General features: G+C 39.7%; 2 protein-coding genes across 7 annotated transcripts in view; one reads left to right on the top strand and one right to left on the bottom strand.

Moving 5' to 3' along the window:
- The window catches only part of stxbp1a (syntaxin binding protein 1a), a 41,220-nt gene extending 34,925 nt beyond the window's left edge, over positions 1–6,295 (top strand). Inside the window, exon 19 of one of the 2 annotated variants that reach the window (XM_085463213.1) lies at positions 4,288–6,295. In XM_085463213.1, coding sequence (XP_085319339.1) covers positions 4,288–4,370 — 83 coding nt within the window. In that variant the 3' untranslated portion in view covers positions 4,371–6,295. The remainder of the gene's footprint in view (positions 1–4,287) is intronic. The other variant, XM_085463212.1, reaches the window with a different exon arrangement.
- On the bottom strand, positions 5,746–27,520 carry akna (AT-hook transcription factor). Of its 5 annotated transcripts, XM_085463207.1 has the most exons (25): positions 27,455–27,520; positions 26,954–27,068; positions 19,368–19,973; positions 17,664–18,423; positions 17,276–17,579; positions 16,098–16,172; positions 15,695–15,757; positions 14,575–14,695; positions 14,268–14,362; positions 14,099–14,158; positions 13,880–13,998; positions 13,592–13,763; positions 12,942–13,111; positions 12,683–12,835; positions 12,284–12,524; positions 11,042–11,145; positions 10,589–10,854; positions 10,353–10,497; positions 9,674–9,826; positions 9,108–9,247; positions 8,730–8,855; positions 8,439–8,549; positions 8,156–8,254; positions 7,766–7,910; positions 5,746–7,281 (listed from the first exon to the last, which is right to left on the bottom strand). In XM_085463207.1, exons 3-25 carry the CDS (start codon positions 19,732–19,734, stop codon positions 7,029–7,031), a joined length of 4,242 nt encoding a protein of 1,413 aa, XP_085319333.1. In that variant the 5' UTR covers positions 19,735–19,973; positions 26,954–27,068; positions 27,455–27,520; the 3' UTR covers positions 5,746–7,028. The 5 variants fall into 5 exon arrangements, with proteins under 5 accessions (XP_085319333.1, XP_085319332.1, XP_085319334.1 ...); XM_085463206.1 differs by having other exon boundaries at positions 26,954–27,511; XM_085463208.1 differs by having other exon boundaries at positions 19,425–19,973; positions 26,954–27,511.

The following is a 27,520-nucleotide window of genomic DNA, read 5'->3' as shown; positions in this document are numbered from 1 at the left end:
TGTTTTGCAGCTGCAGGTCCACTCAGGTACTCAGTCAGTATCTTCAAACTCTTTCCAGTCAGTTTCAGTTGTTATTAAATCTAATCTGCAGTAACTGTGGCTCTTCTGTGATTGATCAAGAGATCCATTGTCATTGAACTAGATAACCTAGCCTTGGTTGACATAACCATCAGAAGGCAGAGGCAGCTGCCAACCTCGTCTCCTGCACACCATCCTTGTACACCATAAAGGGTGTTCCCAGTGGCATCGATTTTGTTACATTAGATAACGATTCCTCCCGTCTACCTTCCAAGCTCAGCCATCACTATTCAGTGCATCTGCCAGGCCCAGGAGTCACTGCCTATTCTCTAATTGCAACCTCTGGCCAAGCTAGTGTTATTAGCAGTGGACTTCCATCATTTGTTTGGGAACTTACGAGTGAACTGAAAGTAATTTATGTGAATTTTTCCAGCTGGACCACACCCCTTCCAGTCATACTTCTATAAATACCTTCCTGCACCACAAACCCATTTGTTCTAATTTGTATTTGGGGTTGTTGTCTGGGGTCCTGGACTTTACTTTAGCACTGTGACATGAATGTTGTAAAGAGTGGTCCAAAATGTTTCCACAGTGATATGAGAGACTGATGAAGTCATACAGAAAATTATTACTTCAAGTTATTGCTGCTAAATCATGAGCTGCTCCTAACAACACCACATAGAGTCTGGTAAACGGTTTCTCTTTCACATAACTGTATCTTAACCCTCCAGTTTAAATTTGTGTAATAAAATTGCAACTGGTCAGATGGGACTCAGATGGGATATGAAATGGGACCGGTGCTGAAAGCGATCAAAAGGTACACGAGGAGATGACCTTGAAGTGCACACTGACCAAACTTAAACCAGGTGTGGCTTCTGGTATTCATATGGGTGGAGTCGTGACCTTTTTCATTATACTTTTAAGTGAAACCAGGGCTGTTGAGAGAAGATGATGCTCGATTTGCTTTGAACAAAGGGTTAAAAAAGAAAACATTTTATGCTTTAACGAGCTTTTAATAAAAAGACTACATCCCTTAGTGATCACCAAAAAACATGGCTCCATAATGCTTTTCTATTAATATCTTTGACTGGTTATTTCATGATTATTAATTAGTAAAAAGCTAATATATAATGCAGTTTTTTATTAGACTAGAATGTTGAACATCCATCTCATGACTAATCTGCTAAAGCAATATCATTTACAAACCAAGCTTTTTTTAAGGTTTTCTCAGTAAGCTCTCACAGCTCTCACCATAAGCGGTATGAAGCCTCCCTCCCCACATGCTGCTGCATTCAAAGCTTCCTGAGCAAAAATGGCCATTACTTCCTAAAACAAGTCTTTTTGTTTTACTGTGCTATTATATGCCAGTAATTTTTGGTGTTGGAGCGTAACATCACAGTGTTGTTTCTGGGGCTAAAAATGGCCCACCAAGCTGTGTGTTTTGGGAACAGCAGAGAAGCAGGCGAAGCCAATTCGACATTCTAGCCTGACCCCAACTTTAACCCACTCACCCCCTTGAACCCCCACTTACGATCTCTGATTCCTGCAACCACCGCATCACCTTAACCCAATATGAAATGGACTTGCCTCTTTCTCTTCTGTTTATTTGGGGGATTTTGTTCAATTTTTTTGCCTTTAACTGCTTCCATTTCACGTGCCCCCACGTCGGATCAGGTTAACGTGTTAGAGGTAAAGCAGCTAATCAAGCCAAACTGGAAGAAACATGCAGCTTTGCAACAGAAACAAACCAATATAGGTCAAAAACTGTTGGTGTCTGGAGTAAATCAAATCAAATGTTTACCCTCCTTATGTTCAGGAATTAAGACACAAGTAAATGTTTGCTTTGCTCCAGTCCTGCACCTTTCAAGTTTTACAATGTCTGAAATGTGTCTTCAGCTGTCCATCCTTGAGCCATTAGAATTACTGATTTTCACATTTCCATTCAAATCTAAGTTAGACAGCGGAGTCAGCTCACTGGTTTTGGATTTCATGACTTGACTTCTTGAAATACTTATAACCTTTTCCGCTGTCTGCATGCCCTTTTAATAAAGGTTGCACATTTTCATGATTGTGCATATTGGGGTTTGTCACATGATGTCATGCACACATTGCTTGAGAGTTGTCTATCATACTGGATGTGATACAGTCATGGACTGATAGGGGAAAATGCATATTCCACCAACTGGATGGCAATGGTTTCTCGAGGTTGCTGGTGCTTGCTGGGTGAAATTGGTTGCAAAGACAATGCTGCAACAAAAACTTTGTTTGCTAGCAGGTTCCCACAGTCACCTTTAGTTTTTCAAGTTTGGCTGGAAATACTCATTAACTACTAGCCTAGCGGCAGATCATTTTGACAAAGTACAAGGAAGCCAGAAGAAGGTTCACATTTACACTTCAAAGTAAAAGCTGTTCTTGCATCACACTTGTCACAGTTTTGCTACAGCTAGAAGAGTAGTAGCTAGCTTCCATTCAAACTACAACTGTAGCAATAGGCTAGTAACTAGCTAGGGAATACACATTTTTCCGCTAGTAGGTGGTTACCCAGGGATTACTCACCCATGTTGTTGGCCTGTTTGATTGAGTCTTTAGCAATCATTTTCCCAATGTCTGCCATTAACCTCCAGCAAGCACTCGGAACCAGATGAGAAATACTCCTTTTTTTTCGGTTGCCAGATAGCTGCAAACTGGTGGCTAGGCCTGTGTGACATTTTTCACTTACTCCTACATTGTCACCTTGATTGTCACACATCCAAAATGGCAGACAAGTTAACGTTGTGTGGTTCGCGGTCACGTGTCTGCAAAACCTCAATACAGATTTGGTGTTGCAGGTTTTCAACTAGCCCACCTGCTGCTTTAAGCTAACTTAGTCATAGTAGTTGTGTGGCGCCTGTGTGCTCCCATTGTGTTCAGCTGCATGTGATTTATAACACAGCCTAATAACTCGGTATCTGACTGTATGCTTGTGGAGTGAGAGTGTATTAGAGTAGAGTAGTGCATTACATACTCCTGCACAAGGTCACAAAAATTCCAGAAACTAAAGGGGACCTATTGTGCTCATTCCCACTTTATTTTGGAACTATGCAAGAACAGTTTTATGTTACTAACAGTTTAAAAAAACAAATCTTTGTATCTTATACTGGTACTATTTGCAGCTCCTCAGTTCATCTCTTAAACATATTACAAATTAAATTTCTGATTCTTAAAACAAAATTCATACTTTGATGGACACAAAGATGCTGAGCATCCAGTACAATTTTGGGGATCTATCGGTAGGATAAGTGCCTGCCTAGATACACACAATACAATTGTTGAGAAAGCTAATTTAGCCACATTAGCCTAGCATTAGCCTTTGGAGCAGTCATCAATACAAGACATCCAGTGTCAGTGATATAATATTACAGCTTTTATTTTATAGCTCTGGCTCCACAATGAAAATTCAGCTTCATACTTGCCTCAAATTCCACTGTTTTGTACTTTTAGAAAGCTAAACAAAATTAGCTTGTTTCTGTGACTGTATTTGGAAATACCATCCAATTAACATCTGCTACATCCCAGGATAGATTACAGGGATTACTTGTCCATATACTGAAGTATTTGAAAGTTTGTCCATGTCCAGTTCAATGTAATGTCAATTGTAACAGTGTGTGTGTGTGTGTGTGTATATATATATATATATATATATATATATATATATATATATATGTATATATATATGACAGAAAATAAAGAGAAGCAAAATAGTTCCACTTTAATGTGCAAAACAATCTAAACCCAGAAAGGTTTTAGTCTATTCTTAAAATAGCCAGTATACAAAATTTGAAGTGGTTTAAATAGTTACTTAACCTTTAATTCATTTTCTGACTTATGTGATGTGAGCGTAATGCTTTATTTTCCCCTTCGCATTTAATGTGTGTGTCAGAAAAGAATACAAAGAATCTCCTCAAGACAAAAAAGGAACGGAAACCCCCAAAAGCACTTAAACCTCCACTTGAGTACAGTGAAAATACCCCCCCCCCCCCCCCCCCGCCCTAACACTTTTAAGACTCTTTTAATACATATTAATAATCCATTTTAACTTGCTGACTAACAAATTACGATTCCATAACTTTACGATCTATCTTTACTTTCAACGTTATGTAAGGTTGTCCTCGTCTAAAAAGTAGGCTTCATAACATAAGCTGAAAACACATTTTTCATCAGTTTCCTTCCAATCGTGCAGATCTAACACGCTGTGTTTGTGTGTCTCTTTATGCGTGTGCGTGTCTCCAGGATCGACCCACATCTTCACTCCCACCAGCCTGCTGGAGCAGCTCAAGGCCATGAACAAACCAGACGAGGAAGTGACGAGCTAAAAATCCTCCAATCAGTCTCTCTCCTCTTAACCTTACTCCCACCCCCTTACATCATCTCCCCCCCCCCCCCCCCGCACATCATTCCCAACCAAATCCTACACATTAACTGTGTATGCATCTTGCTTGAGAAGAGAAAAAATTTAGACAATTAAAAAAAAAAAAGAGAGATACGTTATATCAAAGAATAAAATTGTTGCAAGTATTCTCATATTTTACAATGGATGCAACTAAATAAACGTATTTAAAATTAATTAAATATCAGAAAAGAAGGCCATTTAAAATTGAAATTACCAAAATGTAATATTGTACGCTATGAAACCTGCTAGGATGTGTAAAAGGTAGATGATTTCTCTTGTTCGTTTCTTTCGGTTACCTCCATGGTGTGACTTTTACCTTTAGCAGATAGAGGAGGGATGTGCAGCCTGAGGGGTTCATATTGTAAAAAATATATCAGTCACCATGCAATTTATAGATATATGCATAGATATATTTCATCAGAGAGGAGTCTGTCCTATCACCCTTCCCTTACCCATTTGAGATGTTCGTATTCAGTAGCATGCTTCGACTGTGTTTGTATCCAGTGTGGATGTTCCGAGAGCCGCATGTAAATGTTGTGGTTGAATATGGCGCTTAAAAAAAACTTTTTGTTTTGAGCATCACAAAAAGGAAACTATTCTTCAAGGATTTTTAAGAGTTTAAGAGACAATTTCACTGGCCGCTTTATTAGGGATACCTTTCTCACTGCTTATTAACACAAATGTATTGCTAGTAGGTCATATGGCAGACGCTTGATGCATGTAGGCATGGTCAAGACGGCCTGCTGAAATTCTGGCAGCAAAAGGGGTCCAAACCTGTGTCAGCAAGGTGTAACTAATGAAGTGGCCGCTGAGTTTGTATGCTCAAGTAAACTTGGTCCCAGCTACTGAGCTTACAGGCTAGCAGAGAAGAAAGTAGAAAGTGTTCAGGGATGTATTGATTTTTGAGTTTTTGATACTCAAAACAAGATCTGTTGGTTTTAAGTATTCATTTTAAGAGCTCCACTTAGTCAGTCGGAAAAGAGGGAGCTCTGTTAGAAGCCAGAATCATCCCTCCTCCAGCTGCCGAGACTGTAAAGTATTTACTTGCCACAATCTTTTTCCTTTCCTCTGCAGAGACGTCACGTTTCAATGTCAAAAAGGCCGTTGCTTGCTGATATTTAATAAATAATCCTCCAAAAAGGGCCAGTTGTATTTCAGTATTGTATCCTGTCAGATTAAGTCTTATCATTGGTTAGTAACGATGTTTAATTGGGCCATGCACTGAGTAGTGTTGTGTATATGCTATATGTTGCTGTTTTAGCGTCTCACTGTTGAATGGTGATTTTTCTGACTGTGAAGTAGTGACTTTTCCTTTGACGAAAAAACAAAACAAAAAAAAAGCCAATGTGAAGCCGCCGTGTTTGTGGTGTTTTAGCTGTAGCTGTTTAGTGGTCCACTGGGAAAAAGAACTAAGATCTATATTTTCTTTGTCTGTTTTCCTCCTCTGGTGCAATGTAAAACCCTCCAATGGTGAATGGCTTTGCAAGTTTAAAAAACAAAACAAAGAAAAACCCTGGAAACCCCTCGCCACTTTTCTTTCCTCCTTCTATTGCCTCTTTCCTGGCCAAACAGTTGTATATTGCACTATGATGCGTTTTCTGTGATGCAAACGCTTGTGTTTATTTTTTCTTTTTTATTATAATTTGCTGTTGTATAGGGTTTACGCTGTCAAATCAGTTGATTTATATCAAAATTATTTATCAGAGAAGATAATATTGAAACATTAGTCTGTCCAAAAAACTGTTTAACTTATTGGGATTGTATGTTTGCGAGTGTTGAAGCACAAACAATACTTCCATGTGTACCTAATATGTACTAAGGTTGTCTAATAAATTGGCTTCCATTATACTGAAAGACTGAACTTTTTTTCTATTATTTCTAAAACAAACAACAACACACAGTCATTCTTTTTTTTTTTTTCATTACGGAGTAGTGAAAATGACGTTGGATCGACATCGGCACAAATGAGCAATAAATAAAAAAAACAAAGTACAAAAAGCATATCTAGAACATCGCATTTTAAAATATATCATCTATACAGACAAAAAAACCTTTGATATCCAGCATCTGAGGCCCTTGGTACATCAAATGATTATGGTTTGAAGAATGACCATCTAAAACTGAGCTCATGGCTCATGAGTGCATTTCATTTACAGCAGAAAGAGTTTCTACATCATCAGAAAATGAATTTCTACAGCGACTAAAATAAGACTGAGGTTAATTTCAGATTTCTGAAAACTAGTGTCGCATGATCAAGAAATGGCTCAAAGTGCAGAACTAATTCATGAGAATATACAGGTCTCTGTAGTACGTCATAGGTTTGAAAATAAATATGATCTATAAGACATAATAGTGTAAACAGAGTTATTGTAATGTTTACCAGCAGATAAAAATACATGCTTTGGCCACCTGAGCAGGGCGGGGGAGAGAACTATCTTTGAAAACATCAGCAAAGAAAACTTACAAAGAGGATTTGAGATATTCACTTTGGTCCGACTCAGTTCTTTTGGCTCGTGCCTCGTTCTGCAGCTGCTTTTGAGTTAATGACTCTCAGTCTTAGTGCCTGTGATGACAGTTCACACTAGTAGCTGCAGGACTGAGTGAGCAGCTCCTGGTACTGCAGTCCAGATGCCAACGAGCCAGCCATGTGCCTGGAGGTGTGTTTCATGTGTCGAGCTGCTCTGATGGCTTTGTTCAGTGAGCTGTCCAACGAGCGCTCCCTGTCAACAGACAGTGAGCGTCTTTTCGTCCTCCTCCTCACCTCCCCAGGACCAGTGACCTCGGCAGACATCGGAGTTCTGTTAGGAGAGACGTAGAGGGGGGACGAGTACAACCTGAGGAGATGGTAAAAAGTAAGTAAGGATCAGGACAGAACAAGATGTTTCTATGTAACATTCTCTCAAAACTATATATGAAAAATGTTATGTATCAGAAACTGTTCAATAAACTGCACATAACTTGCACTATTTTGCCCCAAATCCTCATCCAGCAAACCTCTCAGCTGAGAGGGAAAACCTCCCTTCAGCGCAGCCATGTGCACTTAGGGAACGACCTGGCCAGTCAAGCCAGCGAAATCTTCCTTCTGTGTTTTTAGACTGAGGCGATAATGCTGTGTGGATTCTGGACACAGTTTGTCATCTTTAAATTTAAAATTAAATAGAAAATAAGGATATATAAATGAAATCTGTTATTTGCATGTTAATCTAAAAGTCTGGGAAACAAAACAAAAAAAGAAGCAGAAAATGAAAATTTTAGGCTTTTAGGATTTTTGCATACTGTGTCAGATGAGTGTGTGAGCTATGAGACCAGCGCACTTACAGGAGTGGTGGAGGGCACACTGGCATGCACTGCAGCAGTGCAGGTGGAGCTGCAGATGCAAAGAACCTGCTCCCCACTGCTCCATCAGGGGACTCGGCTGGCTGGTACTTTATGTGTGTGGAAGTGTCGGAGAGTCTGTGACTGTCTGCGAACCACAGAGCAGGCCAGGAGCTCCATTAACACTTAAAATAATTGCACTCATTTCATTTACTGCAGACTAAATTTATGAGTCAAGTGGAAATCGGGCATAAATTTCCACACAACTAAACTCTTGTCTTTGTGTGGTGAAATAATGGATTAGCCACACAAAGATAACAGTACATCCTTCTTCTGATAAGGATTTAAACCTCAGTGCTCTGTGCATCTGAAACGCATCTCATGGTCTCTAACCTGGCTTAATGACTTTGTATGATTCGAGGCGTCCGCAGAGAGGACATTGATGGCAGCAAGTGGAGGAATGGAGCATCTCTCTACCGCCACCAGCTGGTCCTGACAGTACAGAGACATCATAGAAGAGGCTTTATGGAGGCTGATCGACTCATTCAAACCATAAAATTAATCCAGATAAAGCTTTAACATTAATTTAAAGATGTTTTTAACCAAAGTGCACTTCAGACACTTGGATTCTGCCCTCTTTGCTAGCAAACATGTTTATCCAGGCATTCATTCTCACGTTCAGGGGATGCTCTGTGAAATGACAAACACTGAGAACAAACAGGAGCTTGACTTCTTCTGCTGTCAGGTTCATCTCCTTTTTCAGACACAGAAACAACAGGATGCTTCCCTGCAATACAGAGAGAGGTTTCCCTCAGCTCAAACCCTCAAGACTGCAGTGTAGATGACTGAGAACCTACATGGATTTATTTAACATGTCTGAACAGGTCCCACTGCAATTTCAAATTTCTGAAGCTGTATTTGACTGAATTTGTCTTTGTGTCTCCAGTGGTGTGGTAGGTGTTCTTACTGTGCTGTGTTCGCCTGCTGTAGACAGTAGTTGTGTGGGAAGAGCAGCTGTCTAGTGCTGCAGATGTTTGAGTGCATCTGGACACCTGAGGCTGTGGTGCACAGGGCTGCAGCGCCGATCTTGTCACTGAAAATAAAACACTGACTCAATAAGTGATAGGGCTTGCCATTAAAAATAGGAGTTAATGAGCATAACAGGCTTCAGAATCAAAAACAGGATGAGAACCTTAAAGGAGACGACACTGTTAGTCCCTGTGAGTGAACATGCTTCGGTTTGACCATACAAGCTTTCATAATGGCTAAATGAAATGAATAAACTGGTATCACTCCGTCTCCCTCCTTGATTTTAATGATCATTTGTTAATCACGATGAACTCACAGTAATCATGTTGTGGCTCTTGTTGGTTTATAGCAGATTTTCTCCTGGCTATTCGTCTCTGTGTGGACTCCTCCGCAACCTCGTCCACCATCTGTGTTTCTCTTTTCCCTGCACTGACATCACTCCGCTGCTCTCTAGACCTGAGAAGTGGAAGAAAACTAAATTAACAGCAAGCAACAAAAAGCAAGTCTGCTATAAATGCTTAAAACTTCACTTGTGACATAACTATGAAATTTCCAAATCAGGCCGTAGAATATAAGATCACATAGTTCATTATGCATCCACAATTATTATTATTAAATAAATAAATAAAACTTTATTTATACAGCACCTTTCTAGACAGAGTCAAAAGTGCAGCACATCAGATAAAAAGTCATAAATTCCAGATGTTGTTAGACATCTGGAATAATTTGAAAAATTTGGGAATATCACCCAAAGCAAGCAAACACAAATCAGGTTTTTAGTGCTCCTACTTGGCAGCAAAGACAAGTGACTGTATAATCCATCACAGTAGACTGACTCTGTGGTTTTATGTGGAGCATTGAAAAGAAAAAAACAAAAACAACCTGAAGCAAGATGAAGAGGAGCTTTGATTAGAGCTGTTATCCTGAGTTGATGGAGCTGATCTAATAGAGCTGATAGGCTTCTTGTTTCTCAGACTATCTTCTAGTCTCTCCTTCAGTTTGGTTACCTCAGCCTGCAGTATCTGGACTGCATCACTAGAGGAAAACAGAAAAAGGATCTTTACAAAATAATCCACCTTTGCAGTTCATATGTAAGCTTGAACTAATGCACTATCATACCACACCAAGTTTTGTGGCCAAATATTGTGACGTGACCTCTAAAATGCTTTACTGTGGAAAATATGCAACTAAACCATTCAGCTGGTAAAAAATGGATGGCAAATATTGATGTAGGTGCACTCGCATTCTGAAAAGAAACAAGAAACACCACACCGTGCAGGAAACAGAAGCTCCTAATATACAACCTGATTCAACAGCAGGCGATTCTGTAATAAAATACATAAAAGAAAATTATAATAAAAACATTACAACTAGTTTTTGGCGTGATCATGTTACTGCATTATTGTAGCAACAGTTATTGTCATTCATCAGAAATCATTAGGATTCACAGCGACACTGTAGAGTGACTATCTACTGCCTCACTCTCAGAGCTTTGTGTTTCTGGGACATTCTCCACTTGTACTGTTGACTTGTTTGCTTCAAGTCCCATCCAGACACTCACATGCAGTTCTGACTGGAACTCCTTGCTCGTGGAGAATCGCAAAGGTGGTGCTGAGTAGTGGTGGAAGAGCTTGAGTGTGAGCTGTCGAGGAAATTGATAGATTTGCTGTACTGGTCAGTCTTTTCACCTTCAGAGTCAATGCGAGCTGTAGAAATAAGGGGAGGTCAGCAGCTTAAATACTCAAAAAGAGAGAGAGAGCACTACTGATTACTAAGTAAATCAAATTGGAAACTCACTGCCGTCACTTTCAAGTCCAAACTCACTGCTGCCACTCGCCACCCTTTGTTGTCTCAGATTGACACAGCGCTTTGGAGAGCAGGAGGAGGTGCGTCTCCTCACTGCCCTTCTGCATCTCTGTGGTTGGTCGAGGCTGAGGCTAAGTCGGGAGCTCATAATCAGGTCTTTAGCTGTATGACTGTGCAACGGTGAGGAAAAATGAGATGGTGCAAAGACTCGGCCTGTCTGAAGACTCGTGCTTCCTTCCTGAGGCACTGGAACACCGCTGCACCATAATGGACAAAAACAAAAACACAGAAGACTTAATCAAAGAAAAAAAAACAATCACTTTAAAACAATAGAAAATCACATCAGAATGTGTTGTGTGTGTTATGGGGTGGGGGATGGCACCTGAGCTGAAATTATTAGTGCAGTAAATCACTATGGAGGAAGGGAGGCCGAGTTGGACTCACCTCTCTAATGCCCTCTGGTGGAGAGGACTGGAAGTTGCAGGAGTTAGACGGCTGCTCTCTGAACCAACAAACCCGCTGTCTGTCTCTGGAGAGATGATACCATCCTACAAAACAGAAGTTATACAACATTAATACTGATCATCACACTAGGCAGCTGCAACGAATATGTCAAATCTTTAGTAAAATAAAGTGTTTTGTTAATCATTACAGAAATATTTTAGTATTATTGTAGGGTCTTTATCTCATAGCATAAACCACCTTGAGGCGACTGCTGTTAAATAAAGTTTATTTTTTTAGCTACTTTGAAACTAATTAAACTTTGGCATGTTAAAAAGAGGCAATTCAAATAGTGCACATATACACTGATTGAGTTAGTCCAAGGATATAGGGAGCATTTTGCACTTATATATCAGCTGTATTTAAGAAGTCACCCATAGAGAAACCACTGATTGGTCATTAATTGACACTGTTAAATCTAAGCCTATGCAAAAACAAATCACAGAATATGACGAGCTTATGTTGAGGCGAAGTGAAGAGGAGGAGAGGGACAGGTGCTGCTAGGGTGAGACAGACGTCTCTCACGGAGTCCTTTAGTGCTGCAGGCAGGCAACATGTTCCGATAGCGCACAACTTCAGTTTTTTTATTTCTATATGATAATTGTGCATTATTAAGTGATAAGAACAAGTAATCTGATGCCCTTTAATCATTATGAAGCTGTAATTTGAGATACAATAAAAGATACAATAAATAAAATACGTTTTTGTACAAAGTATCGGTATCGGATCAGTATCGCCGATACCACCCTGAATTTTACTTGGTATCGGATCGGAAAGGAAATCAGTGGTATCGCACATCACTAGCGCTGATCTGTCAGCTTGTTAGTAATAATAATATTATATACAATATATTAATTAGCACAAGGAAAATGCATGAGTAAAACAATATATAATAGGCTATACCTAGCTAACTAATTTGCTAAAAATGCTAATGCAATAAATAGTATTCTGCCAGTGTAGACATATGACAGTATGTTGCTTTAATAGTGCCAACAATATGTGTATGTAACCAGGTTCTTCCTTTTAGTAAAATTTAACTGTTGTTCAGTATTTATCAGCTCCAAATCCAAAAATGATCAGCTCATTTTCACTCAAGCTTGGTAGAACCATACACCATACAGGCCATAATAAAGCAACAGTTTTACTCGAACTGATACAGGATAAGTGACCATCAATATCACTGACCTGAGAAAACACTCTCCTGCCCCCAGCCTGAACCTCGGAGCTCCTCACCTCTGACACTTTTACATCTCCGAGGCTACTCAGACTGCTGCTGTGAGACTTTCCCACCTCTACCCTCTTTATGTTACTCTGACGAAAAACAGGAAACATCATGAGCCGGCTGGAGGCCGGGCGAGGACTGGACCTGCTGTTTTGCTGTTTGTTCACGTCAGAAGAATAGCCCTGATGGTCTGATTGTGCATTCCTGTTAACAGATAATTGGAGAGAATTTAGTCCAGTGGTCGGAGAAATTAGCTTCCTCCCAATTGTGTATTTTTTTTTACTCAATTTTTTGTCCAATAGAAAAAACAAACTGCTGCTGGTGAAAATGCAGACCATCTTGCCTTTTACTTTGAGACTAACCTCTGAGAGAGAGTTTTCCAGACTTCATTGTTTCCAGTTTCCTGTCTGTCCTTGTGTTCAGACTGCATGTTAGTTCTTAAAGCAGGAGAGGAGAGAACTGCTTCATTCAGGCTACGCTCTAGAAGTTTGGGAAGCTCCTTGATGCTTCGGTAGCTAAACAGATGGAGGAGAAACAGTTAAATAATTAAAAAGTCCCAGCTGCAGGGCTCCTTATTGATCAGATTTCATGATATTGATGCATTTAAATATAGCTACTCACTGATTCACTGCCATGGTAAAGTCCTCTGCAACACTTTTAATTTTGCCCTTCAGAGGATTGAGGTAGAGAGTTTCTTCATCCTCTCCCTCGGACTTCTCTTCATCGTTCTCTTTACAGGCTGAGCTCACTTCTGCTTCCGCTGCCCCAGAGAGCAGAGGCACAGGCAGGACCTCAAAAGAGAAAAAGAGAAAAGTAATTGACAAGATAAAGTCTGGTAAAGCTGTGATCCTGTCCTGAACAGGGATTTCATCATAAACCAAAAATAGTCCAATTTTGTGAAATAAAAATGCAAGTTTTCCACTACAAACCACATTAAGCAGTTAAACACGTTATGTATAACACACTCACAGCACTCACAGGTGCAATTTCAGCTTTTTCCATTTTGCCTAAGGACAGTTCCATATAACAGTACACTGGAGGAGCTGGGATCTAACCACTGACCTTCTGATTTGTGGTAATCAACCACTCTGCAGATGTCTGCCTTGTAACTAGAGTGTGAATGAATGCAATTCCCTACACTCACTGTGCTACAAGGGCACTAAAAACACATACCTCCTCCACACAGACTAGGTTTATTACAATTTTCCCACGCTGCTCACAGAGTCATAATAATCCCGGCCATACACAGAATAAAATGATGCTGTTGCTACCTGTGGGTGAGTGAAGGTTACAACATCCACAGAGAGGGCAGATGGTGTGGTTGGTTGAGGAGGTGGAGAGGGGGGAGTAATCCAGGTGGGCTGATCCGGTTGCATCTGTTCCACCTGCTCCTTCAGCTCGTCCGTACGCAGCCCACACTGAAAGATCAGCCCCTCTAACTCCCTGATGCATAACATACATGTTAAAAAAGAAAAATGAATCAAAACAACTGAGTAATGAGCACACATAAATGCAAAATATAAAATGTATTCAGATGTAATGCTGGACATCAACATTACCGTTCTGGGTCAAACTGGCTGATTTCTATGCCTCGCTGCTGCAGGAGTTTGTGCTCATCCCTCGCCAACAAGTATCCCCTCTCCAAAGATTCGAGCCCCTCGGCAAGCTGAGCCATACCCTAAAAGAAAGAACTTTTATGTATTCCATTCAATATATGTTCCCATTAGATGTGATGTTTAAAAACCTAGAGAATTCTGCTGTGCTTTTGTTGCTTTTACCTCAGTTTGTTCAAAAGGTTGAAGTTTTTTGCTTTTACGGAGATCCTCAAACGTCTGCAGCTGAATGAAAAATCAAAAGGTTTATCATTGATTAACTTCCTAAATGACCATTATTACCAGCCAGCAAATCGGATCATTCTCATCTCTAAAGATTTAATTGGCCAGTTACCTGCTGCAGAAATGTTTCGGCCTGGCTGAACAGAATATTGGCTAGCTGCTGTCCAAGCTTAGAGCCTGGTTCGGTAGGACCGGTAGCTGAACTTCCTGTTACATGGACAAACAGATTAGAAGGAAAATGCACACAATGCCTGTTGTATACAATCATCAAAGCCAGAGACAGTTCACCCAAAAATTCTAAATATCTGCAGAGTCGTTTCTCCATTCAGATAATTGTGGTGCAAGCTGCCCGGTTTAAAGATACTGACTAATACAAGATTTAGCAGCAAAGAAGTAACCATTAAATAAAACGAAGATACCCTGATCTGTCGTGGGTTTCTGAGCCCGAGGAAAATCAAATTTTAGCAACTTTGAAGCACCGCAGTTTAGTCCTGATTGCACGCAGTGGCCGGGATTTGGTGGGTCAGAGTACAGGTTAACCTGGAAGAAACATGAAAAACAAAAACAAACGTGTTCTCAATAATTAATACCTAGCCTGTCTGTATGTGGACTTCTACATTTTGTAAGAGACACACTGTTTCACTGTATAGTACTTTTACCCATACAAAATGAGACTTCAGCAGGTTTTGATCAGTGTTTGTTCTAATTTCTCATTCTAGAAATGTGAAGCGAGTCAGATTAAAAAACAGTATACACACAGCAGGAAAACACTCCCATCTAGTGTCCACAGGTTGTAAGCTTTCACTAAGGCCTCACAACTATTCTGACTAACACATAAGGAGGGTACTGAGGTAATTAAGGGCAGGGGAGAATAACAGAGTTTGGAAAAAAATGAGTTAAACATAGTCAGTCATCAGCCAACCAAAGTGTGAAAATGAGCTTGACAGTCACTCAAAGCTGTAAATCTTTATGACCTTTAACGGCTCTCAGAAGGCCCTTTCCCCACACATACACAGCCTACATATTGCAAAAGTAAACAGCTGCATGGCACCTACAGGGACACTTTAATATACAATTAAGAGACAACAGAGATTAATCAGAAAGACAAAAACCCCACTTAAAACCTAAATTCAGATCATCAATCAGACTGGAACCAGTCAGATTTCTTATTAAACTGGTTATAAGCTCAGCTACAAAAGGTAAATCTACTGGAACATATGTCTAATCAGAAAAAAATACTTACTAACAAATATCTGCAAATTTTGTTGTAAAGGAACTCCTCCCACCCTGCCTGGGTGAGGGGAGGATAGAACAGATGGTGTTTCAGTTTGTAATGAATGAGATGGGAGAAAATGGAGGTGAGGAGTTCAGTAAGCTGATTTCAATTAGTGCTGAATGTGAAGCGCTGCAGCACAAACAGAAATGAGCCACCAAATCTTTAAATGACCCAATTCCGAACACTTCAGCACTACTCCTGCCTCTTCTGTATTTATTTCAAATCCCACTTTTCTGAGATTTGTAATCATTTGTATGACATACTGCTCTGTCTATGATGCGCTGAGCCTGCCTGGACCTGGGATGCTGATTCTCTAAATTTCTGTCCTGCAAAAATGAAATATAGACATATAAATGTTGTGACATAATGAATTTATTTCATAATTCTAATGATTCAAATTTTAAGCTCTACTTTGAAAGTACTTTCACAGCTGTTCAACTATCGAAAGCCACATAATTACTCTTTGTTGACAAGAAAAATTCAATAAATGCCTAAAATTTAAGTAAATAAGTTGTATATCACTTTGAAGTTTGGTATTAACTTTAATATTTTATAGTGGCTTAATGGTTAGACCACTAATAATTACATATGATAGTGAGATGTACTGTTTTTCAATCCACACCATTAAAAGGTGATAAATTATAGCTGGATCTCTAGATTAACTACCTTGGCTTCCAGACGCAGACGATCAATGGTGTTCTCTGCCTCAGCGTACTTAGTCAGCAGTCTGTCGTAGTCTTCCTGCAGCCAGAGGAAATAAAGGAGAAGGAAGTGAGGAGAAGCAGTGCAAAAGAAATGTGACATGAGGAAAAAAAAGTGAGACAAATGAAAATGAAAGGGAATAAAGCAAAAATGGGGGTGGCGATAAAAGAGAGGACTAAAAGACTGGAGCGGAATTTAGGTCCAGTTTAGTCTAATTCATCCTGTGAGGCTGTCAAACGTAAACAAAAGCTGAACATATGAGGACAGCCAGGCAAAATATCTCTGTGTACTTTGGTTTTGGATTTGCTTTTGTTGCTTTTGTTGGCTGTCCAAATAAATGGATGGATGTCTTAATGCTCAGTTTCAGTATAGTAACTGAAACGCTACAGCAGACAGTGACATTCTGGGTAATAATATTAAACAAAATTCATTCTAGAAAATGTATTTGTATATTGTTGTTATATTATAGTTAAAACTAAGTGAAGAGAAATCGGTGTCTTATTTTCACGTTCAATAAAAAAATGAACAAAATGTCTCCATTATTCAGATTCCACCACTGTGATGAGTTTGATTTGAACCGTGACACTAAAACAAAGAGGAAATAAAGTGGGGCACCCTAAAACTACGAGTCTCATGTGCCATGTGTTTAAATGCGTTTCCCCTATTTTTCCCATTTTAAAACCTTGAGCTGGGAGCTGAGATGAGACTTTTTCTAAATATATTAGTCCCTTCTGGCATATCCATGTTTGATGTTCACACATTATTAAATTCTAAGTGCGTCCTGTGTGACGTTTTCGCCTTTTGAAATGAAAGCTCGTACTTTAAGTCCAGTCAGTATTGGCATTCACACTAACCTGGAAAAACTCAGACTTCTTCATGACATTTTGACTTGTTATAGTACAAAAAGCACAGATCTTATTACTGAAGCTTCAATTACGTGTCCCAGCAGACCCTGTCAGTGAACCTGTATTCACAGAAATAGAACCTCCCCTAAGCAGAATGCAGCCATCATTACTACAACTTTGATTTTAATACTGGGACAAGTTAGATATCTTCTGTCCATCTCAATCAACTTTAGTGGTTTAAAGTAATTTTACAGAGAACTCTTCCAAACTGAAATACCTCTTAGTCTCTACTAGTACCTGAAGCTGATTGACCAGTGTGGTGGCCTGCTGGTGGCATCTGAACTCCTGAGGCACAATAGCGTTGATTGCACTGGTTGCCTGTCCGTCAGAATCTGGCGAGGTAGGAGACTCACCAGCGGTGTTCAGTAGGACTTCTTTCACTATATCAGCAGGGGATTTGAAGACTATAGGTGGCTCGGGTGATAAGGACTTCCTCGTTAACGAGGACCTGCTCTTGGGGGGCTTGTAACCGCCTTTGGGAAAATGAACTCTGGGTTCGACCTTCGAGAAGTCTGGTGTGTGGTAACTCAGAGGCCCCTTTCTGGAAAAAGAGAATTGTGATGTATGAAAATAGAAAAGAGCAAAAAGAAAGCCCAAATAAAATGGTTAATAAAATGTGTTTTACCTAGATTCGTCCTCTGCAACAGCATTGCTCCTGGTTCTAGGCGTTACCACGTCCCTGTCACGACGTGTGTTCTGTTGTTTGTTGGGCCTGACTGTGCCGGGGGAATGAGTTCTTGAATATGCAGCCTCAGGAGAGTGCTTCCTTATCTTTCTTGGTGTGGGAGTGGGGTGACTATGCTCCTTATCTCTCTTTCCTGATTCTTTTCCAGGGCCATTACTTAATCTCCTGTAATGATTTGAGATGACCTGTTCAGAAAACAATGCTGCTGGCTGAGGCGAAGCCCTGAGCTTTATCTCGGGACAGCGAGGACTGGAGTTGAGGCTCACGTGGCTACTGTTAGACTCTTGAAAACTTTCTGTAAAGCTTATTTCTGGAAAGGTTTCAGCTTCAATTCCTGGGGCAGTATTTAATTCCTCGGCAGTGAAATGCAGACGATGGGGTAAGGCAGAACGGGAGGCTGGACAGGAGACACTGTCCACAGCATGCAGCTGAACGCTAGAAGATTGTCCTGAGCTGATCTCTTTTTTCTCTTCTTTATCACGATATCCTTCAGCGAGTCCTGCCAGCTTTCTTCCAAGCTCCCCTGATGTTCTAGTGTGCTCAAATTTCTTTTTACTCCAATCACTCCTCCCTCTCTCTTCTCCATCTTTGTCATCATTCGTCGTGTCGTGGTGTTTGTTCCACTCAGAAAGATGCTCTGCTACCTGCTCCTCCATTCTCCGCCTCACCTCCATATCCTCTGACCACGTTTTTAACTCATCTATAATTACAGAAAGAAGAAGGCATGAAAAAATAATAAGGAAGCAAAAAATGTGTTGCGCAACAAAGGACTGTGTAGTTTTAATGAATCACACAAATGTGCACCGTCTTTGGTCTTCAAGCGCAATCAGTTCCATGACTCCAGCCATCAACAACCAAACTTATTTTAAATTTGGCAGTTTCCCTTAAGGTCATCATGTTGGGGACCCCTCCTCCCCAAAAACCTCGCCAGCGCTTCTGCAATTTTTTAGCTTTCTCTGCTTTAGACAGGTTCACGGATCAGTAGTGATGAGAGCTTTGTCTCAGACCACAACTCTGTACTAAACTGCTTGTTTGTTCCTTATTGTCTAAAGCCCAAGGTGGCACATAATGTGAGGAGTAGAACCAAGGGGATCCATGCCATTATTCAAGATTCCCTTGGTTGTTCACGATGACCTTTTAAAAGTGTTACTGTTATGTGTCAAGGTGTGTGAGGAAAATATTCTGAACAATGTCAGTGTTCACCACAATCCTACTCACTAGATTTGGCTAAATCCCGTTTTGTTTTGACTTCTCAAAATTGCCCAAAGAGACTAATATGACGGGGAGACAGGCAAAATTTTGTGTGTATTTGTAAAGATTTTACAATTGTAAATTACTCTCTACAGTAGAACCAAACAAGCAGGGACCTCTTTTAATCACCTGATGACAAAATAATTAGTATCTCGAGAACAAAGACAGAATTTACATTTTTCAGTTGTCAGGATTTGTTTGTTTTCTATCATCTTAAGCATATTATTTTTAGGTTTTAGAAAATATAAAATATGAGAAAACAAAAAAAATGAAAACAATTATTCAATTGTTATTCAAACAGGTCTCAGAATTAGGTGTATTCAAGTGCTTTAGAGTGGAAACTAAGAAATGAAGGTCAAGAAAAAAGTTAATAAATTATAAATGAATGCTCACAGGATGACAGTTTTCCTGTATCTTCTTCTGTTGGTTTATGGTGCGACAGATGCTTACTCAGCTTGTAGATCATCTCCTCAGACGGTGTGTCCCTCTCAGCCACACTATAATCTGCCTCCTCTGGGGTGAGGGATCCAGGGCACCCATCTGAATTGCATTCCTCCAATTCCACATTTTCAAGTGCCTCTGACAGTCCAATGATACCATTCTCATCCATTTGACTAAAAAAGTCATCCTCTTCTTCTGCCTGTTCTTCATCCTCTTCATCCCACTCATCCTCTGATATAGCAGTGCTATTAGGTGAGGAGTGGACCGGGGCAGGGGTCCAGAACAGAACCCCTGCTGTGGTGTTCTGTCTTGTTTCCATTCACCTTGCAGCCTCCCTCAGTTCTTTGTTTTGACTTCAGTTACTGTTTCAGCCAGGCCTGGGAACCTTTAGCATCTTTTTTAGTTTCTTTGGCTCTGTAGCCACTTTCAAAACCATGGTGGAGGAAGTTTACAAATTGCGGTAGAAGTCATTGAGCTGGTGGCAGTCCAGAGGTAACAGCTACAGACTCAGTGATTACTCTTCAGTGCTGAGGAACAGGAAGCATTTGGATGCAATACCTGAAACACAAACAAGCAACCGATACTTATTTCACTACATGTAACACTTTGCAATGAATCAAGGTTAACACACCTTGAGTAGCACGATTTGTTAATGCAGAAGATTTGAGGCTAACCCCAATTCCTAATCTATTTTCCATTGAAATAATTTAACAAAAAAAAAAAAAAAATCATGTCACAGATAAAAAACAAACAAAAAACATCCTAGACATAACAAACACAATAAAGCCATGAAAAAAGAAAGAAATTACAACACTCTTTATTTGCTTACTTGCTTGGTTTAGGTAACGGCAATTATTTCCAATTAAAATAAACAAAAAACAAAAATTAAAGTTCTAAATTGTCTAATCCTTCAGTCTAAAAGCTTTTCTGTTCTCTTTATCAGTGCTTGTATTTTATTTTATTTGCATTGTACTAAACAATACAGTCAAACTCATTGGAGAGAGCTTTTAATGCCATCTACACGACTTTTTTTTACTCTGTTTTAACACTGATCAAACTCTGAGACAATAAAACACAAACAGACTTGACCAGGATAATAATAATCAGTAAATTCAAAACTTAATACCTTTACTATATACATAATTAAAAATGTTCATAAATGTAATCATAGATGACAGAATGGGAATACACATATAATCTACCAGCTAGATGCTGCTACCTTTAAGAAAAGGCTCCTGATTATTTAAAGCTTAGTTGACTGACTATTTCCTTTGAAAATGTGCAGTTCAAACACTGACTCGTGATATTTTAGGATATCATGAGAATATTTACAATGCAGCACGTATGGACCGGTTTCTAAGGCGACATGAACTTTGTGTTTACACCACTGATTTAGAATTCTTTTTATTGCCCCCTGCTCAAATCCTGTACCATCTGCTCACACCGTACAGCTTTTACACACACTACTGAATTCATCTCAGTTGCTTAACTCACAGGAAACAAACACAGTATACAGGTAACAGATCCTCGATTAGTCTGCTAGTTCAAAATGTCACATAGCAAGTCTCCCAAGAATTAGCTTGGAGCTGCAACACTCACTATGGCAACTCCACAACATGAGCTCAAGTTGTGTTTTCAGAGTGTGCAGTTAAACATCTCTGACAGCTATACAGCCAGTGGCTCACTCCCAAAGCTGCATTTCAATGTGCTAGAGCAAGGGTGGGCAATTAATTTTCCCAAGGGGCCACGTGAGAAACTGGGACCATTGTGGAGGTCCAAAACAATAAGCTTATAAAAAGATACAATTAATACTGAGCAGAACTGAGTTCAACTTGGTGGTGCAGTCCTCCTAATTGCCAACAGGTCTCAAAGAACATCAAGACCATGCATATTTAAACTTTAAGCTATTTGGATTTGATTGCTTGAGCAGCAAAGTCACACTGTGTAATTATCACTTACTTCCACTTCCACTTACAGAACAGCTATTTCATAATGATGATGTAGCTTGATTATTTTGGTTTTGAGCCAGCAGGTCAGGAAATAACAACTGCATACCGGGTCATGGACTTTAACATGCATCAATGACAGAAGCAAAGTCTTGCAATTAACATTTTAAAACAAAGCGCAAGTAAAGTACACACTCTACAGCACTCACATTTCCATTAAGAAAAGTGGTAACCATGGTTGGTTGCTTCTTTCATCAATATCCCAGATTACCAAAAGAAGATTATGAAGCCTGGTGCTTCTTTCATCTCTTAACTAACATACAAACGTTACACACAAACACACTCAGATTTACCCACAGACGCGCATGCACAGACTCGCATCACGCTGAGCCCTTTCATACACAAATCACTGGCGACTCTCCACACAGGCCAACATGGCAAACTCACCATGCATTTAAACTAGACCACAAGGAACAAGAGCACGCAGCTCTGCGCATAAACAACATGAGAGGTAGGTTTACAACAACAGTCATTTCAGAATAGAATTGCTTAGAGCGCACAGTGTAATTATGGTATTATTTCTAAGGTTTCTTCCTTCTTGGACAAACACGAATTTTCAGGCAAATGAGGACCAAATCCCCACCAGGCTGTTGAAGTGAAACTGCACAAGCCACAAATTAATGTGATGCAAATATATGTATCACCTGACAGTTTAGTGCTCATTTTATTTTAATAGATTCATAGTAGAGCTGGGCGATATGAGATTTTTTCATATCACGATATGTTTTTTTCATTTCAGGCGATAACGATATCTATCACGATATAAGCCAAATAACTATATTTGTAAGATTTAAATGTGCCGTTGCTCACAAGTAAAATGTGAAATAATCAGCAGCTTGTTTTTATTTAAATATTTATTTCCCATAATAAGTTCAACAGGGTAGATGTACTTAAGGAACATGAGACTTTTTCAGATAAATAAAGGCAAATATTGCAAACTACACAAAAGGCAGCCGCTAAAGCGTTTAAGTTTCAAAAGAGAACAAACGAAACAGACTACTAAATTGTCAATTCCACTTAGAAACAAAATATTAATTCTAAAAATAAATCTTAGTTTGTTTTACAGAATAACAGACAAAACTGACTAACTTTTGTCAATATCAAATAAACTGAGAACTAAAAGGAAATTCTCAATCTCTCCTTGTTGTATAGCTGAGCTTTTCAAACAGTTTTAACAGTTACTTTAGTCTGACAAAAGCCGAATGACGAATTAGCGCTTCCAGTCAGAGACTGAGGCTACGTCCACACGTACACGGGTATTTTTGAAAACGGAGATTTTCCGTTTTCGTTTTAAAAAATAATCCCGTCCACACATAAAGGCAGAAATGAAGGAAAACGCTGCTATGAACATGCCAAAGCAGCAGGTGGCGCTAGATTCCTAACCGTGCAGAAATGTTGGCCAATCAGAAGTCTAGAAGCCTCGGTGGGAAAAAGTAAACAAAGCTGCGGCATAGAAGCAGAACCGAGTCGTATGTGTGGACGGACAGTAACTGTGTGTATATGTAAGCATTTAAACACTGCAGAGAGTAGAATTAACAGTAACAGTATTGTAGAAATTCATTTCACCGAAACAATAACGTGGCGCACAGTGTGACGCATGCACCAGTTTATTGTATTTCCAGACTTGCTTTCGGCACAATTTACAGTGCACGCTACTCTATTTTTTGTCAGACTTGAAATAGCCGAAATACCTTCACACTACGGAACTTCTATGGCTCTTCCGTTCGACAATCTCTCCGGCGTTGGAACCATCATCTGTTTTCTCTTCGGTCACGCTCGGTTGATTTTTCTAGTCGGCACACTCATTTCCTCCATTACCCGCTGGCTGCTTCCCAAACAAACACAAGTGCGGCTTGGCACTTGTGCTGTACGTAACAAGTCACGCGACGTGACGCTGCGGCTGTGATTGGTTCGGCTCTGCGCTACTTAGTTTGGATTGGCTGACCTTTTTTTTTTATTTTTTATTTTTTTTATTTTAAGAGGACAAGAGCGGCGAGGTCTATCGCGATAGCTTAATTTCTCTATCGAGTAAAAGTTATATCGCGATACATATCGTTATCGTTCTATCGCCCAGCTCTAATTCATAGCCATAATAAAAATTTCTTCACCAAAGATTTTACACACAAAATGAGATTCTATTATTTAATCCATGCAAACATGTGGTCAAATTACATTTTTGTTCATTTTTTAAGAAAACTGTATGTGAAAGTCAAGCTTACTGATGCTTTAGCAATAGCTTGCAGTTTAAAGTGTCTGAAATGTGATGTAGAAATAAAACTGTGGATGTCAAGAAAGATTTGCACATTCACTGGGAAGAAAGATAAAGCAAAAACCCTGATGTGACTGCAAAGTGCTTGGAGGACGGTTTAGCTGACACAGTAGCAACAGCTCTCCTTTCATGCAGCATTTATGTACAAAAAGGTTCTACATGAAAGAATCATCAAAAAAACTTTACCTGCTACCTCATCACAAATGTCAGTAGAGAGACGATGAACAGATAAAGATCTTTAGTTACAACCATTTTGGAGAAATAGAAGGTGGGGAATATTATTAAAAGAACACATTTCCTACTGAGGACTGAGGTCGAAATACAATTATTATGAATTTTAATAATTCAACTAATCATGCAGTCAGCCCAGAAAAGTAAACTAAAAAGATACAGAGCTTCCAGGATAATTATCCATGTAATGGGAGGAAATAATAATAAAATTAAAATGAGGTAAGACAGCATAAAATGTAATTCCTAAATTCAGAAGCTTTTACATTATCTGTATCTATAGGAGCTTCATTTTGGTGAGGAAAAAGAAGCACAAAAAGAACTCACCTGTTACTCTGCTCATAACTCCATGTTCATGCCCAGGAGAACTAAGTATTTAACTCAGCTGCCAGATTTGGGGGGGGGGATGGGGTAAGCTGCTCTAAATCCCTGACAGGGGGCTTCACCGATTGTAAAGAGACAATAATCATCATGCAGAACACGAGACTGAAAAAACTCGGTGCTACAGACAAACTAATCACAACCAGATGGTGAGGCAAGCCAAGAATACATGTATGATGCACAGGTAAGCTGGATGTTCGGGAAGGACAGAGATGAGGAATGACAGCGTGAGAGAAAAAAAGGATAGATGATACGGAGGAAGAGGAGAGAATAGAAGAAGAAAAGCTGTCATAAAATCAACAGGGAATATATATGTTTTCACAGAGTGACACTTGCTGAATTTTGAGCACACAGTGAACAGAAGTGTAGGTGGAGCTGCCCCACAGAGCACCGATCTGTTTAGGAACACCTAGTGAATAAGATATGGCAGCTAATCTCCTTAGGAGGCACAGGGAGCACTGAGGACACAGGATGAATATGCAGAAGGAGCCGCTCAAGAGAGTGATTTAATATTTTTACTGTTATTTTAAATACTACTGAACTGGAATGCTCTGGCATTGGACTTTAGACTACAAGCCATATTTAACAATACATTCATTCAGTGCTTTAAAAGTGCTAATTAACCTAACCAAAGCATGTCTTTGGACCGTAGGAAGAAGCAAAAGTACCAAGAGGAAATTCAAAAAGGCAGGGAAAACAGGCTAACTCTACGCAGAAGGACACCAGCTGGGGTTTGAACTAGGAAACTTCTTCCTATGAGATTATAATACACTGCCCACAATGACTGTTGACTGGTTGACTAAATTGTGCAGTGTCAAAATACGCTGTCATTCATTGAGCAAAACATTGGCAACTTTTGTAAGCAAAAAGGCGATTTTTTTTGGCAGAACTGGCAACAAGTCTGGACCTAATTTTGACCATGTGCTTTTGACTATCCAGCCTCAATACTCTGCCTTACCTGCACGTAACCTGTACGTTACAATGTTTTCCATCTTTATGCACCTTCTTACTTCATACTCCCAGCGGACTCTGAGTTCAATAATATTGACATACTAACAACATTTTCAGCTTCCTCTGGCAGAACAAAAGGGTAAATAGACTGGTGCATGTATAATTTTCATCTACACTTACTAAACACTTTTTTTTAGGGCTTTTTTACACTACAAGCTAAACCCATGAACAGACTGAAACACTTTTATTACACACACACACACACACACACACACACTCTGAAAGGAGTGCATAATTTGGGATTCAAGGACACATCTAGATGCAGACTGGAATAGCCCCGGAGCGAACAACTGACCTTCCAATTAGTAGACGGCCCACTCTACAGCCTAAGCCACATCACTCCAGTAGTGCTGTTAACTTGCTGTTCAGTGTCTCTAAGGTTTGCAAAATGATAATAATATGCAGTGCTAAAAACCAACTGTACAGTATAGCTGTATAGCAGTATATGTTAATAATAATAACAGCAATAATTACAGAATTCAAATGTTAAGGGACTTAAGATCAAGTAAAATCAGGTAAGGCTTTTCTTATACAAGTATATTTTGAAATGTGACTTAAAAGAACTGACTGAACCAACTGATTTCATAGCCTTGATTAAAAAAATGCTCTGGCCTCTTTAGTTTTCAGTCTAACCCCAGGAACAGACAAAAGACCTCTCCCCAAAGAACTTAAAGCACATACTGGTGCAGATGGTACTAAGAGGTCAGAGAGGAACCACTGCCTTTTTTATTGGTTTCTTCCAGCCTGGCCTCAGAGCAAACAATAGGAAGTATACTTCACGGCATCAACACTTCTTTCATTCAAAAGAGGGGACAGAGAGAGGACAAAGAGGGGGCATGTCACCATGGCAAACTGGAAAACAGAGCTCTGAATGAAAAGTCAATTAGTGTATTTGAACCCTAACCATGATTATGGCTTTATATACCTAACAAAGAATTTGCTATTGCCTAAACACAGCAAGAACGTAATCCTGCATTAAAAATCTAGGCAAAAATGAAACATGTTTGAACCAGCCACCGTGCACATGGTGATATGATCTATGGAAGTTTACCCAAAATATACTTTTAAAATTTCCACGATTGAATTATCAGATAATACAACATCCAGTGTACCAATCCTTGTTTCTGTTACTCTATGTCAATGAGACTAAATGAACGCACTTTCAGTATTAACACTATCATATATTCCATGACAGTTACAGAAAAAAAACAACTAAAGTTTGGGTTCAGGTGGTGACACTTCTAGTGGATGTTAAAAACAACAGCTAATCGTGAGAATTCAACTGGGAGGAGCAACTGATTTTGCATGGAATCACCCCACTTTGCTGTTCACTGTATCCCAAATATCAGTGCTGCCAAAAGGAGCTGATTCTGTAGAGATACTGTAAAAACATAACTTCGTGCCTTGGGAAAGCCAGGTAAGAAATCTACAGTCTTCCTTTGATCCACAGTTTCAGGCAGCATCAATATCCTTTCCCCCCTAACCACCTCTGCTTTACAACAAGGACTTCCAGTACTATAAAGAAAAAACTTGTTCAGATATACAAACAACCAAGTACTACCAGCCAGTCTGGTGGGCTGTGGGAGCCACAGAGCAAGAACCACCGTTGTGAAGAAATCTAACAGCATTACATTACAACTTACCTCGTACAAACACAGTAATGGGTCGATACTGGAGATGAGATGACCAAAAAGACTTGAGGGATTTCATGATGGGCAGATTTCACAGCATGGGTCGGTTGCCTTGAAAACAGCAAAACTAAAGAGGAGAAAAGACCCACCCCTGTGTCACCATGGCACACACACCACAACAAACCGCCATCAGTAAACAGGGTTCTGGGGGTTTTAGAAAACGGTTAAACAGCTCACTTCACGGTTCGTCGCTGTTAGAGTAACGTTGAGAGTAAACCGTTAGTAAATGTAAGCTAGTTCTACAGTAGTCACTGCCAGTTTTAGAACTTAGTTATCGTTACTATCACTAACTCCTTATTCTCTAGTTAAAGCAAACCTAAAAAACCCACACTCCGACCACTTTCAGCTACATTATGTTGACAGGTTAATTCCGACGCAGTTACACTGCTACACTCATTTCTCCAATAAAAAGAAAAGCTGAATTTTCTGATAATTATAGGGCTAATTATCAACCTTGGACGTTGGAGGAGCGTGGCACTGATTTAGCTGGAAGAACAGTTACTCGAGGCGAACTACATG

Source organism: Copadichromis virginalis, linkage group LG7 (assembly GCF_057382275.1).
Source record: "Copadichromis virginalis isolate Kocher_CV1m ecotype Utaka linkage group LG7, C_Virginalis_male_GT1.1, whole genome shotgun sequence".
Lineage (NCBI taxonomy): Eukaryota > Metazoa > Chordata > Actinopteri > Cichliformes > Cichlidae > Copadichromis > Copadichromis virginalis.
The sequence above is the reverse complement of the archived record's forward strand: the minus strand, read 5'-3'. Positions and strand labels throughout refer to the sequence as shown.

What these genes read in the sequence shown, in the direction of transcription:
- akna (XM_085463207.1), bottom strand. Translation starts at nt 19,734, where the DNA reads ATGGAAACAAGACAGAACACCACAGCAGGGGTTCTGTTCTGGACCCCT. An exon ending in CACTGGTCAATCAGCTTCAG is followed by an intron (nt 16,173 to 17,275) that starts GTACTAGTAGAG and finishes CTCTGGCTGCAG; the next exon opens with GAAGACTACGACAGACTGCT. An exon ending in GTCTGCGTCTGGAAGCCAAG is followed by an intron (nt 15,758 to 16,097) that starts GTAGTTAATCTA and finishes TCATTTTTGCAG; the next exon opens with GACAGAAATTTAGAGAATCA.